Raw genomic sequence first — 15,300 nt, forward strand, 5'->3', positions numbered from 1 at the left:
GCAGTTTAAAATCTGATTCACTCAATTTTCTTTAGATGAAAAATATTCACACTAAGTGAGGTTGGGTCTTATAAAAACACCTTGCTCATTGCATAGTATAAGTAGTCTAGAATTTATCTTTTTTATTTTATAATTTTTTAAAAAAAATTGAGTTTTATGGGGATTATTGGAGAGAATCCAAAAAAAAAACTTAAAATTTTCTTCCAAACATTTTAATCTTGTCTTTTAATTTTATCATTTAAATATTTTAATCTCTTAATTACTATAATTTTAATTTCTGATCGTTGGACTTCTAATTATAGATCTTAATGGATCAATAAAAGCTCAACCGATCATGTGTATTTAATCTTATTTTATTTTCTAACCGTTGGACTTCTTATTAAAGATCTTGATGGATCAATAAAAACCCCAACGGTCATAAATGATTATATTGGTTGGTTATAAAAAGATTCTTATAAGATATAATTCAGTAAGCCATCCAATAGTTTTTTCTTTTTTTTTTTATTTTAAAATTTTTTTAATATTTTTTTTTCTATCACAATATTTTTTTTTTCTAGATATTAAAAAAATCTTTATCAACCTCTTCTACGGTCGTGGTCACGGATAGAGAATATTGATCGTATCTTGGGATGATTTTTTTAAATTTTTCTATATAAGGGGTAAGAATATGTTTTAGGATAGTATCCAACATGCTTCTCGATTTGATCATTTTTTATTTTTTATTATTTTATAAGATTTTTATAATTTTTTTTATAACAAAGATCTATTACTTTGGTTAATCTCTTAAATAGAAAGTTCTGTTCCAACAGCAAGCACCACATAAAGTGACGTACGAAGAAAACAAGGCCATGGATATTCATTACTTCCATTAGATATTTGATGGAATCTTGGCTTGTTGACGATGGAGCCGATAATAAGAGGGAGTATTGAAGTTGGGGCTGACGTTGACGCACGCTAAAGAGGACGGGCAGGTAAGGAGCTACTCGGTGAGAAATTACTTTCATCAAATCATTATCTGATACTTTACAATGAGGGGGATGTTAGAGGCTCATTATGAGTCATAGTTCAGCTAGGACTATATTCATATTTCTTTTTGTTTATTTGTGTGGTACACCAGTGTAGTCCAAAAGGGAAGATGAATGTTGCATGGACCAAGATGAAAATGTGCAACACGAAAAGATGAAAATGTGTGAGATATCTTGAAACTAAATTCGGATGTCTATGAAAACCTTTAGAAAACTCTTTATTAAAATGGTCAACTATCTTTAGAAATAGAGATGGGCAATGGGTTTGCCCAGGCAAAGACTAGGCCCCATCGGGTTGAAAGTTTAACGGATCATTTCTGACACGATAGAATGATTGATTTTTTTTATTATTATTATTTTTCTCATCTGATCAATCAGTAGATTGCATCAGATATTGATTTCAAAGTATTCTAATCTTTTCTTCCATCTATTTGCACAGATCTCAAAATGAATATTACGTAATCTAATATTTGACATCACGAAAAAAGAAGAATCATTTTTTGATGCAAAACATACTACCTGAACCTGCTCAAAAGCCAATAACATTTTTTTCTATATTTTTTAGTATATTATTCTCTGTAGCTGCTGCTCTCCATCTCTCTTGGATATAATTCATAGCTGTTTATTTGGATGTTTCAATAGAATTAGATTGAAAATTTTATAGGATTCATGGATTAACTACACATTTAAGTATGGCCTTATATCAACTAAATCTAATCCAACCTAAATCCTATGGAAAGAAGGAAAAGATATTCATAAATCTTTTCTTTCTACAGTCTAAAGAGTATGATTTACGCACGATTTGGACAGACTCTTAGAAATTGCAAAATAGATGGGCCAACGATCAGATTCCTTCGGGATTTTTAGCCTAATCCGGTAAGAATATAGAAACATGCATTAAATGTTTCATGATTTTATTCTCCTTGTATTTATTAATGTTGAAAAGCAATTAGGCTAATCAGGTTAGTTCACCCCAGAGAGAAAACAATAGTTTTCCATTGGAGCGGGATCCTTTTTACGGCAAGTGATTGAGATTGGTGCACAAAAGATATTGTAAGGTTGGAAGACGTCCATTAAGAAGTGATTATTTTCCATGAATCATTCTAAAATTTCCAGCGGAAGCAGTTCCCTGCTCCAGTAAACAATCTTTGCTTTCCCTAGATACCTGAACTATACTTCACCTGGTAAATGTCTATCCCATTGATGAAGGATACACCGCTAGTGCAGGCTAGCTTAGGTACTTGATTATTCTTTCTTTGGCTTGGCTTTCTAGTCTCATATAACCGTATGCCCCACGCCTTTATAAGCATTAAATATGAGGCCACCAAAGCATGCCAGCCATATCTATATGCATAGGCTTTGACCAGTAGAAAAGCTTCTAAGGCCTACTGCTGACTTCACTCCAATCCATTGTCCCGGACAGCATGTATAAGATTACTACATTATATGATTCCGTATAATAATACTCGTCAAGATTTGGTAACTGAGAACATTAGATGCTTGGATGCCAACTAAGGAAAAAAAATCATATGAGGCGGGCACCATAGACCATCACGTAGGGCGGGCTTCATGATTTGCCAGGCATCTCTTATTACCAACTTTAAAGAATAAATTTAAAAATTAAAAAAAAAATTACTAATTAAATTATTAGTCCCATAATTAAGATTTTTTTCTCATTTTTAGTATATATTTTTTAGCGATACATACTATATATGATCATATAATACATGCTAAATATACAGTCAAGTAATATATATCATAAACTTTTCTGACATATACATAGCAATGATTCAATACACACCTACAGTTAAATTGATACATAATTTACCGAACTTAGTATTCATCAGCACATAGTATATAATAATTGATGCACACCTAGTAAAATATCCATCCGAAATCCCAATACATAGTATATGAGCAATCTACAGATTTAAGAATATAGCACTCATTGGTATACAGCATATAAGCAAATGATACATACTAGATGACTTACTGATATATACTATAAATTTTTTTAATAGACATCTAAGAATGATTTAATACATATCTATAAATAAATTGATATATAGTTTACTAAATTTAGTATTTATCAGTACATATACACAACTAGTAAAATATTCATCTGACATCCCAATATATACCTCTAGATTAAACGATACACTATTTTCATGAGCTTTTATATACAAAGATCTTAAAAAAAAAAAAGAAAGAGAGATTTACAAAAGAAGAAAGAGATTTGAGGAAGACTTCACAGATAAGAGAGATGACGTGTGAGGTTTGAAAAAAAAAAAAAAAACTTAGGAGAAAGATCTTACGGATTGGAGAAATGGGAGAAAGATAATGGATGAATAAATTTGATGAGAAAGAAAAGGGATATGGATAGTCATGAATTGGATCTCTCTCATGTATGTATTTTATTTTATTTTTATTATTTTAATTATAAAACTAATGGACTCCGTTAGTAAAAGAAATACAATCTTTATTTGATTTTGAGATTTTATCTTTGAGATGCGAAAAAAAATATGGTATGAAATTAGACCCATCCATATGTTGGCCTACAGTGTCCGCTCCACATGATTTTTATTCCCAACTAAGAAGGTTACGACATTGCCACTCGTAAGTGTCACGTTTAGAAGTCAACTAAATTCTGGATTATTCTAGATTGGAGCTCGTTACCTCTACCCTGGACCACGTCCACTTGGGTGCCTCTCGTACTGTCCATATCGCCAACACAAAATCGGTTCTTGTGGCCCTACTTTGCAAGCAGATCACGCATCCCATTTCACGAATTTGGACGGAAGCTACGCGTCTTTTAGTCACCCAAAAGCCACCAAAGTTGACCAAACAACCTTTTCCCTCCGGTCTAACAGACCTCATTAGCTTCCGCGAAGGCTGCGTACTTGGATTGGTCAATGAGCATGGCACAAGACCGCAACGCATGATGTCCCTGTGGAAGCAATCAGCTAAATTAGGGGCATGTTTGGTTAGAAAGGAGGTGTAGACTTTCCAATATGGTTGAAAAGAGTTTTATTTTCATCTTAATTTTGAAAAAAAATTAAAAATATTTTAATTCTTTCAAATCTAATCTTTATCTTTTTTTAGTATTTAAATTTTATTCTAATTCTAATTTTAATTATGAACCAAATACATCAAAAGATATGATTATTTAAATTTCTATTCAAATTTATCTTTATTCTCATTCCAATTTTGATTTTAATGGTCACAGACTAAACATATTCTATGTTTCTTTTATGAAACACCACATCATTACTTTCCACAAAAACCATTGTATGCACAAGGATTTGCTCTTTGTTTTAATTTACAAAACTAAGGGAACCTGCCAATCATATATATAATGGGCAACCAGCAATTTGTACGGATTTTTTTTGGTTATGATTCTAATGCAAGTACTAACCCACATCTATGAAGGTAATTTGAAGATGGTAAGAAACCTTGCACTGGAGGATGTAATGCAACTCAAGTTGCATGCAACTCTACTTACATGCAATTGAGTCTCATACAATTGATTTTGCTCTGTTTGAAAGGTTGTCGGTAATACTGTAAGCTCAAAAAAAAAAAAAAAAAAGCTATTTAACCAGATGAGTCATAGAAATAGAGGGTTAAACCTCCACTTGGCATCGTTATAAAATTATACTTTTGAAGTTAACTTATTTAGCACAATGGTATAATAGTAATTTTGTATTTGCCAATAATCACTCCAAATTCTACAATAATTAGTCTATGATATTAAAATATCAAAAATTAAAATTAGAACTGTAAAAAAAAAAAAATCTAGTAAGGTACTAAAGTTAGGTCATTATATGTATTTTCAACAAAATAATTAGTAATTGATACACCAAGATACAAAGAAAATAATTTTTGTAAGACTATTATCTGTCATTATAAAACATAATAGGTGACAACAACAGGAAGATATTATAGCTTATCTTACTGCTCATCAATTAAAAAATTATTTTAATGACTAATAATTAATTAATTTAGTTTAAAATATTATTAATTTAGATAGAGGCAAAATGTCAAATGATTATGATAATGTAAAGATCGTTACTTAAATTTTAGGAAGCACTTATATCAAAAAGAAAGAAAAAAAAAAAAAGGGAAGCACAGGTTTAATACTGATTTTATCTAAAATAAACATGTGGTATGACTTTTTACAATAAAAATAATTAGAGAAAAAGAAAACAAATGACAAACTATTATAAGATACCTCTTGCTTTATATTCTATGCGAATCAAGAAAACATTCCACTATATTCCCAAAATAAAACACTTGTTTCATTAAAAAAAAATAGGATGACAACTTATTATAAAAAAAAATAGAATGGTATCTGTGTTGCAGGCTTTTTGGGAGTTTTTGTACCCGCATAGTTTTTTACATGAATGAATACAGTATACCTTTCAATCAAATAATAATAATAATAATAATAATATAAAATAAAATGGAAAGGGAAGGAAAAGGGTCTCTCGAACCCCTCCAATTCGAAAAAAAAAATCCCAAACATTCCAAGTTGGATCTTCTCCCTTTCTGGCACCAATTGTCTATCCTAATTGGTCTCTATTGGACGTCAATGTCCGCTCCCAGCAACCCTTTGGATCTGGACCTTCTCTTTCTTTGCCCCGTTAGCAGGAGTCTTTGAAGATGAGAAGAAATTGAGGGATCCATATAGAATGGACTTTGTCCACACCGAAGTTTGCTCGAAAGCAACCATAGCAAATGGAAGGAGGTGGAGGGAGGTGTGGGTTGATAATGTAAAGATAGATAAATTTTTTAATTGTTGGAGAAAAAAATGAGACGTATGTGCCATATTTTAGTTGAAAAAAGAAAAAATAGGGATCACCTGCAGGAGAGGAGAGAACTTTTTGGTGTGTAAATTATCGTTAGTCAGCCATTCTAGCTGTCCTATGAAGTATAAACTATAAACTACTCCCTCCATGTTTCCTCCCTCGTATCCCTTTCACTTGTGTTAGACATGCCATGCCTACCACTTCCATAGAGCATATCTTTGGATATCAAAAGCATACAACAAAACTTAAATATCTACCAACTCATTTTTTCAGATATCATGTATATGATTTTTTTTAAAAAAAATTAAAATATAATTATTTAAATTAAATATTTAAAAATATTATTTAAAAAACTAAATATCTAATTAGAAAGGAAAGCTCCGGAACTCACGTTACTCGACTGTACGCTGTAATCCGCATATCTTTCTCGGGTGCAGATTATATCTTTCGCGCGAAAGATTGGTAAACCTTCTTTCGTGACCTGAACCGTTGGATCACGCAATAGTGGCTTTAAGACCGTGTAAAACTCAATCCAGCGGTTTACGCCACGAAAAAAAGATCAATCATACTTTCGCGCGAAAGGCATGCAAGATAAGAGCTCAATTTCGCATTGACCGTTCCACTGCTGGTAAGAGTTCCACCTGTCCTTCCAACCTGACTTGACAGTTACCTCGGTTGACGTCCAGCCTCCGTTTTCCGATCATATCATCATCTCCGTCTCTGGGAGTTCTCACCACGACGGCCTCTGGGAGTTCTCACCACGGCCATAGCATCAATTCACTATGTTCCCTTCCCTCCCCTCCTCTTCCCCGCTCTTCCCGCTATGCCTTCTGTTCTTCTTCTTCTTCCTCCTCAACCACTCCCCTCCAGTCTCCGCCGACCCCCTCTACCAAATCTGCGGCAAGACCGGCAACTACACCACCAACAGCACATACGATTCCAACCTCAACATCCTCCTCACCTCCCTCGACTCCAACACTTCCCGCTCCGGTGGCTTCTCCAACTTCACCGTCGGCCAGACCCCCAACCAAATCTACGGCCTCGCCCTCTGCCGCGGCGACACCAACGCCTCCACCTGCCGCTCCTGCCTCGACACCGCCATCCAGGACGCCCCCAATCTCTGCCCCTACGCCAAAAGCGCCATCATCTGGTACGACTACTGCCTCCTCCACTACTCCAATGAGCGCTTCCTCTCGACCGTCGACAACTCGGACAAGGTCTACATGTATAACGTCAACAACATAACCGACCCCAGCCAGTTCGACAACCTTGTCGGCGTGCTTATGAACAAGATAGTCGACCGGGCTGCCTCCAACTCGACCGAGATGTTCGCGACCGGGGAGATGAACTCCACCAACTCTCCTTTTCCGACAATTTATGGGCTGGCGCAGTGCACTCGGGACCTGTCGAGCAGCCTGTGCCAGCAGTGCCTCACCGGCATGCTTGACCCGCTACCCTCCCTGTTTAAGGGGAAGCAGGGAGCGAGGGTGCTTGGAGGGAGCTGCAATTATAGGTACGAGATATACTCCTTCTATGAAGGGAAACCGACGCTAAGGCTTCAGTCGTCGCTAGAGGCAGCACCGGCACCGGCTCCCCTAGCGCCTCCACTTATTACTCCGCCCGGAACAGAAGGTAAGGGGGATAAGATTGTTATTTCTAGCACTTGTGAAAGTTATATAGCCTCGAGTTCAGTTTATGAACTAACTCTCCATTCTTGGTTTCAGAACTATGACTTTATCTCCAAATAGATCAGTCTTTCCGGATCTACTATTTAATATTTCTGGTTTTCTTATCTATTTATTGTCCGATCAATTTGAGTCCTAAATGCATCTTTCTGCATAATTTAATTGATATGATTAATTTGTCCTTGCCTGTTTTCTGTTTGCAATGCTATAAATTCGGAATTCTGTTTGTCGGTAAAATAAAATTTGGACATATTTTGTTGTTTATCGAGATGTTTAGATTCAGCATGTGTTACAGCTGAACTTTTGGCTTTTCTTCGCCCCATCAAATGGGTGATTCGTTAGCTTATTTGTTTTCTAATAAAGAACGGAGTTTGATTATTTGTAATGAAATTTCTTAGATCGATTTTGGTCTTCTTCAATTCCTTGGCAGTTTTGTGAATCTTTAGTCACATAATTATTCTGAAAGTATTACATGTATACTTTTTAAAATTTTTGCTGGGATTCAATCTTCTGAAACGTTTCTCATTCAATGGGTCGTCGCATGCCTGTCCGATGCCCCACAAAAGGAGACCTTTCCGTCTAGTATCTAGACAACTAGCCCACCTGAAAACGATGCGACTCCCTTCTTTCTCAACAGTCCGGTCAGTCTGTCATCAATGTATCAATGAAAAATTACTCATGGTAAGATAAAACCAAGTCTAGGTGAGATGAGGGCTAAGATCTTCTCAGCAATACCCTTTTGAGGCATTTAGCTCAAAAATCCTATGGTAAACTAATATTAGCTGAGCCCAAATATACAGCATAAATATCAAACAATCAGACGATTGAAGTCTTCGGAGTCTTCCGCAACCTCACAAGTGTCTTTTTTTCCTTTGGTCCCACATAGTTTAATAACATGATAAAATGCCCAGAAATGGCCCATCCACTGGACTAAATTATTAGCCTTTGGGCCCATATAGGTTAATAACATGATAAAATGCCAAGAAATGGCACCATCCACTGGACTAAAATATTAGCATGTTGTCAGAACAGGGATTTCTTTTCCCACTGCTTTTCCTATCATGATTCATGTTCCTGCGACCACACGGCAGAAACGGAAGGCATTAAATTGTGTACAGAATGAGTTGGTAGATTGAAAAGGCTCTACTTTTAATGTGTGCACAGCCAACAAGCTATCTCAGTCTCCTCCCTGAACTGAAGGGCGCAAAACAGAGTCTGAATCTAGAGAGCAACCACTTAATTCCTCATGGTTTTGGAAATTACTTTACCCTGTACGGAACCAAGGAAGGGGGGAGCCCATAAAAAACTGAAGTTCCGAAGAATAAGAATCTTAGGTGTATGTGTATTAAACCTTAGGGAATTCTCCTTGGTTATTAAGGATTAATCTAGAAATACATAAATTCTTGGTTGATCATGAATAAAGTTTGAAGTCGGGTGACTTAAACTAACAGTAAAGATTAGCTTTTCCTTGTTGACCTGCAATATAAAAAGGTAACAATTTTATATAAGCAACACAGTTAGGCATTAATAATAAATGCTGTAATATACAAGTGTTATTTTCACAAACCGGCCAAAATAGCCATCTTTTCTTTAATGTAGGGAAGGTAATGCCAACTAGCACCACTTTATTCTGGTTTGATCAAAGATAGTTTACGCTGTCATGAGTACACCAAATTAATGCTCCCTTAGTTTTATCAAAAAAAAATAAAGAAAACACTCCCACAGGATCACTTTTTGATTACTAACCGTGGGGCAAGAAAAAGAAAACTTGGATTCTTCTTATATGGCAATCCTTCTTTACACTGTATTTCTGCTTCACACCTGATTCACTTACCAGAGGCACTCCAGTCAGCAAGTTTGCAAAATTACAACCATATGGTTTATAGAATAATTATTAATAAAATCTTTCCCACAATCCATTGGCCTCAATTTCCATAGGTGCCGCAAACATTTATAGTACACAACAGAGATGCACTAGTATGCTGTATGTCTTAACCAACAGCTCCATGTTTCGATATCATCAATGTATCATGTTTGATATAGAAATGCAGATAAAATCGGTCATTTATCGATGCAGAAAAGAAGACAAATGTCACAGGTCTGGTCCTTGCGATTGCTATACCTCTAGTAGCTGCAATTTTGCTGATCTCCATCATTTGCATTTGCTTCTGGAGGAGGAGGAAGCCAGTTGTAAGATTGCCCTGTAAGTAACCCATGAATTCAATGCTTTCTTTACACAAAATATCCCGCTCTTTTCTTTAAGTTTTTGTTGGAGAATTTCAATAAAATCTACCGAGATTGGAAAGGATTAAATATTAGGTGAAGTTACTGCAGGAGTAAGACCAGAAAAGTTTACTATAACCAATAAGTCATGCGTTGCTTGATTATTGACTTCAATGGCCATCAATGAGCTAGTAAAGCTAGAGCAGACTTGGTTTCATTGAGCAAAATTATATAATTTTAGTCCAATTATCTCATCTTGTTATCCTGACTCCATACATAAGATTCAGTAAGAAAATGTTTGACAGTAGTTTCAAAATTCTGTGCTCTTTTAGTGGATGGGACTCGCGCAGAGGAGATGGCAAGTGTTGAGTCCCTGTTACTTGATATATCTACCCTACGAGTTGCGACAGCTAACTTCTCTGAAGAGAACAAACTTGGAGAAGGTGGCTTTGGTGCAGTTTACAAGGTATGTTGAATCCCTGTTGTGTAAACTTCTTTAAATCCAATCTTAATTGCAATGTTCTCCAAAATAAAGATTTTTCACTTGTAATTTTTATTTTCTTTATCCTGATCAGTTTTATTTATCTCTCTCTCTTTTTTTTTTTCTGGTTCTAGTTATTTCCTGTTAATCTTGTAATTCTGTATAGGGACTGCTACCTGATGGACGAGAAATAGCAGTGAAGAGGTTATCAACTAGTTCATCACAAGGATTTGGAGAGCTGAGAAATGAGCTTGTTTTAGTTGCTAAGCTCCAGCATAGGAATCTTGTTAGGCTTCTGGGTGTTTGCATGGAAGAACAAGAGAAGTTGCTCGTTTATGAATATCTGCCAAACAGAAGCCTGGATACCATTCTCTTCGGTATAAATTCATCTTCCACGAAAATCTGAATGACCCTCTTTAGAAACCTATAAAGTGACCCTAATATAGTAGATCTATGATTAATATTAGTACTGAATCTAGAAATTTGATGTTTGTTTATATATATGCTCTCCTCTTCCAACTGGATCAAGAATTTGCATTTCTAGCTTAACCCTTCTTGTTAATTTAGAAGAAACAAATGTTTGATCATCTTACATTCAAAAATGGACTTATTCTATTATGTGTGACCTTAATTGACTATCAAGCTTTTTTTTTTTTGTTTTTTTTTTGAATGTAATTAATTGACATTTTAGTTTATATGACATAGATCCAATACGGCGCGAACAACTAGACTGGGGGAAAAGGTACAAGATCGTTGGTGGGATTGCTCGAGGCCTACTATACCTACATGAAGAATCTCAGTTAAAAATTATACATCGGGATTTAAAAGCCAGCAATGTCTTGCTAGATGCAGAATTGAACCCAAAGATTTCAGACTTTGGTTTGGCAAGGCTTTTTGGTGGAGACCAAACTCAGGGCACCACGAGCCGAGTTGTTGGAACATTGTAAGTAGAAATTTTGAATAATCTATGCATTCTAATCATGGTTCATTATAAAGCATTTTAAACAATCTACTCATTTTGTTACAGTGGATACATGGCACCAGAGTATGCCATGCGTGGGCACTATTCTATCAAGTCAGACGTATACAGTTTTGGTGTTCTCGTTTTAGAGATCGTGTCTGGGAGAAAGAACAGTGGCTACTCTGACTCTGAATCTGCTCAAGACCTCCTGAGCTATGTGAGTTTTCAATTGTATGGATACAAATGTGGTTCTATCCTAAATGACTGAATAAATTCATTTCATGCAGATCTGGGAGCGGTGGACGGAAGGAACAATTTTGGAGATATTGGATCCATCTTTAGGCAACCATTGCCCAAGAAGTGAAGTGTTAAGATGCATTCACATTGGATTATTATGTGTCCAGGAAAATCCATCTGATAGACCCAACATGTCACAAGTTGTTGTGATGCTTAGCAGTGACTCTGTGTCTCTCCAAGCTCCTTCCAGACCGGCATTTTGCATTGGAAAGAGCAGCATGGAATCAGATGTTTATTCAAATGAATTCAATTTGTCTAGAGGTGCAAATGACCGATCTTCGACCAAGTCAGTACCAATGTCACCAAACGAGGTGTCGATTACAGAACTTGAACCAAGATAGATGAAAGAGGATAAGAAGAATAAGGTTGATGAATATCTTGAATAACTAGTCCTTCAAAAAACCTGTAGACTTTATATCATGGATGTAACACCTGTATTTTTGCTTAGACCCTCAGAAATACCGGAAAACCGGTGCATATGCCTCATGTCTGCCCATTTTTATGAGGAAAACTATTGCTGCTTTATTGCTTTCACTATGTTTACTTACCAAAGGACTATTGTCCGATCATCGTTCCAGCAATCCAGGGCCTCGGAATGAGTGGATTGGGGCAGACCCTAACTTTTGGATCTTTTTTTGTGAACCAGTCTCGTTTGGGTACATCAATCCAATCCTCTAACCATTGGTGTTGGGGCTAAATCTTTCATGCAAAAGAAGGTTTGATCTTCTTTCAAGATGTCGACCATCCGATTACCTATTTGGCTGTGAGATTTGTGGGAAGGAGATAACAAAGACGGCAAGAGTGAACCTGATGTGATGGTTTCATCATCTTTAACTTTTTTTTTTTTTGGCATCCAATCTCAGTGCTCGGACACAGATGGAGAGATGAGAAGCTCTCCACCCTCACTGGTTCTTCTCCATATATTAAAGCAGATGAACATGTGTTTGAGTGAAAATGCACATATATTAAAGCACAAGTATGATGGTGACACATGCAGGTTGTGTTGATGAGATTGTGCAGGTATGCATAAATCATACTGTTTTAGGATTGTGGCTGTGAACAAGATGTAACTAATTCCATTTGCAGTATTGTTATAGATAAAAGCTAGAATTGCAAGCATATGCAGAACTGATCATATAGGTTCATAGGCGTAACTATTGGAGAGAATCCAAAAAAAAAAAATTAATTTTTTAAAAAAAAATTTCAAATATTTTAATCTTATTTTTTAATTTTATTATTTAAATATTTTAATTTTTTAATTATCATGATTTTAATTTTTGTTCGTTGGGCTTCTAATTATAGACTTTCATGGGTCAATAAAAGTTCAAATGATCATTTACATTTAATCTTATTTTATTTTTTGATCATTAGACTTTTTATTAAAGATCTTGATGGATCAATAAAATTTTCAACAGTCATAAATGGTTATATTGGTTGGCTATAAAAAGATTCTTTTGGGACCTAATCGTAAGTCATCCAAAAACCTCCTCTTCTTTTTTTTTTTAAGTTTTTTCTAATATTTTTCTTTTTTACCACAATATTTCTTTTTTTTCCTAGAATCAACCTCCTCCACGGTCATTCTTGTAGGCGGAGGATATCAATCATATTTTGCGATAGTTTTTTCAAATTTTTCTGTATGAGAGACTGAAATATGCCTTAGGACAGTGTCCAACATTCTTTCAGATTTGATCATTTTTATTTTTTATTATTTTATAAATTTTTTATAATTTTTTTATAATAAAATTTTATTAGTTTGTTTAGTCTTTTAAATCACAACAGAAATGTTTAAAGTTCTGGTCCAACAATCCAAGGTGTATTTGTCTTATGTGCTAGCTTCATATTCATAACAACTGAATGATGGCTCTTATTAGCAGTTGCACTTTGTAAGCGTACTTGATCTATATGAAAAAAAATTGATAATAAATAACAACTTTAACAAAAAATATGAAGAAAATATGTAATACCCAGTCTCATGCACTGATCTCAAAGCATAGAAAAAAATGCACATAGCGTGGAAGGGGGCAATAAGTGCGTGAACTCCTGAAGGAGTTCTTTCTTCGATTCAAAGTCCCAAAATCACTCGACAATTTGAGTAAAAATCGAACTAAAACTTTTTTTTTTGTGATCTATTTGAAGGCTCGCAAACTTTTTGATTTTTTCTCACCAAAAAATTGCCAAAAATCACTGATTAAATTACTGTTTCTCTTCCTTCATCTCGTCCTGTTAACTAGTGATTTGATCCTATTTTGGCTGCCGAAAATTCGATCAAAACCATCCAAAAATCAGGTAAATATCTTTCATTATCTTTCATCAATCTTTTAAAGGTTTTAATCTTGAATTTTTGGTGAAATTTTCTGCCAAAAATCTCTTGAAAATTCTATTTTCTAGATGCTCTATTTTTACCTTTGTTTGGCCATTGGTTGCCGTCGTCGATCATCGAACTTAGCATGCCATCGCTGCCACAGCCTTCTCCTTCGGCCATCATGGTCGTCGGCTGGGAGTGGACCTCCCTTGCCTTGCGAACAAGGGGATCAAAGGATCCCCTGTTCCGTGAAAGAAGAAGGAAGAGAGAGGGACACGGGTTCCCTCTCTTGTGAAGAAAAAAAAAGGAAAAAAATAAAAAAAATAAGAGAGAGTTTCTCTCTCTTCCCTATCCTCTTTTTCTGTGTTGAATCCTATTTTCTCTCTCTCTAGATTTTTTCTCTCTAAAATTTTTTTCTTTCTAGATTAATTTTCTCTCTTGATGGATTTCTCTCTTTCAAAGTTATTTTTCTAAGATTAGCCCTGTGAAGGACTTTCTTTTTGACGATTTTGATCGAGTTTAGTAAAGGATCCGATCCTAAGTGAGGTTTTGATTTATGATTTATTTAGATCTAATTTTGAATTTGAATTAATGCAAGAATATAATTTTAAATAATAGGCACTGAAGAACTCCTAAAGGTTAATCGATCTGTTCGTTCAGTAATCTGTGAAAGGTAAGTAATGAATCATCTTCTTGAGATATTTTATATGTATTTTAAAAATAAATAATTATTCTTTGAAATTATGTATGATTTATGAAATTATGTTTCGAATGAAAAGTAATTCTGAAATACTATGGTTTATTGATTATGCATATGTTCAGTGAAAATTATGATATGTTATGATATAAAAGTATTTTGATACAGATTGAATTTATACTCTCAGCCTAACTATATTTCAGTGGGTCCTGTCAATGAAGATTATATTTTGATACTCAGTAGATCCTGCCAGTGGAGGTTATGCATTGGTATTTAGTAGACCTTGTCAGTGGAGATTGTGCACTGGTATTCAGTGGATCCTACCAGTGAAGATTGTACGTTGGTATTCAGTGGACCCCATCAATAGAGGTTAAATATTGGTTATAGTCGAAGCTATTAAATTATGAGTATTTTGATTCGAATTAGATTTATGATTATATTATATGTGAATATTTGAAAAAAAATTAGATTTGCATTGAATTAGCATGAAATATATTTTTATGTTTATTCACGTATTTTTTTTTAAAATTATATAATTATTTGAAATATTTAGTTGAGATATTTGTTACTTACTGGGCTGTCTAGCTCATTATCTTTCTTTTTATTTTTTCAGATTTAGATAATTAATTACGAGCGTGGGTGATAATGTTGGGACAAAGCTTTTAGAGGCGAGATTTAGCATTATCAACTTCATTGAACTTAGATCTATTATTTTATTTTTAGTAAAACTTTATTGGATATAAGATATTTGATTTAGTTATTTAAATTAAAGTTGAATAATAATTATTTGAATTTTATTCCGCTGTGATACATTGATATCGTGA

General features: G+C 34.7%; 1 protein-coding gene across 1 annotated transcript; it reads left to right on the top strand.

Moving 5' to 3' along the window:
* Positions 1-6,505: 6,505 nt before the first annotated feature.
* On the top strand, positions 6,506-12,011 carry LOC140858548 (cysteine-rich receptor-like protein kinase 6). The gene is made up of 7 exons (XM_073259410.1): positions 6,506-7,462; positions 9,593-9,718; positions 10,071-10,204; positions 10,386-10,596; positions 10,925-11,162; positions 11,247-11,397; positions 11,468-12,011. Exons 1-7 carry the CDS (start codon positions 6,613-6,615, stop codon positions 11,816-11,818), a joined length of 2,061 nt encoding a protein of 686 aa, XP_073115511.1. The 5' UTR covers positions 6,506-6,612; the 3' UTR covers positions 11,819-12,011.
* The last annotated feature ends 3,289 nt before the right edge of the window (positions 12,012-15,300 follow it).

The sequence above is a fragment of the Elaeis guineensis genome, chromosome 6 (assembly GCF_000442705.2).
Source record: "Elaeis guineensis isolate ETL-2024a chromosome 6, EG11, whole genome shotgun sequence".
In the NCBI taxonomy this organism is placed as follows: domain Eukaryota; kingdom Viridiplantae; phylum Streptophyta; class Magnoliopsida; order Arecales; family Arecaceae; genus Elaeis; species Elaeis guineensis.

Coding starts and splice junctions, on each gene's coding strand:
- LOC140858548 (XM_073259410.1), top strand. CDS start 6,613: ATGTTCCCTTCCCTCCCCTCCTCTTCCCCGCTCTTCCCGCTATGCCTT. Junction 9,719..10,070: donor GCCAGTTGTAAGATTGCCCT/GTAAGTAACCCA, acceptor GTGCTCTTTTAG/TGGATGGGACTCGCGCAGAG. Junction 11,398..11,467: donor CTCAAGACCTCCTGAGCTAT/GTGAGTTTTCAA, acceptor CATTTCATGCAG/ATCTGGGAGCGGTGGACGGA.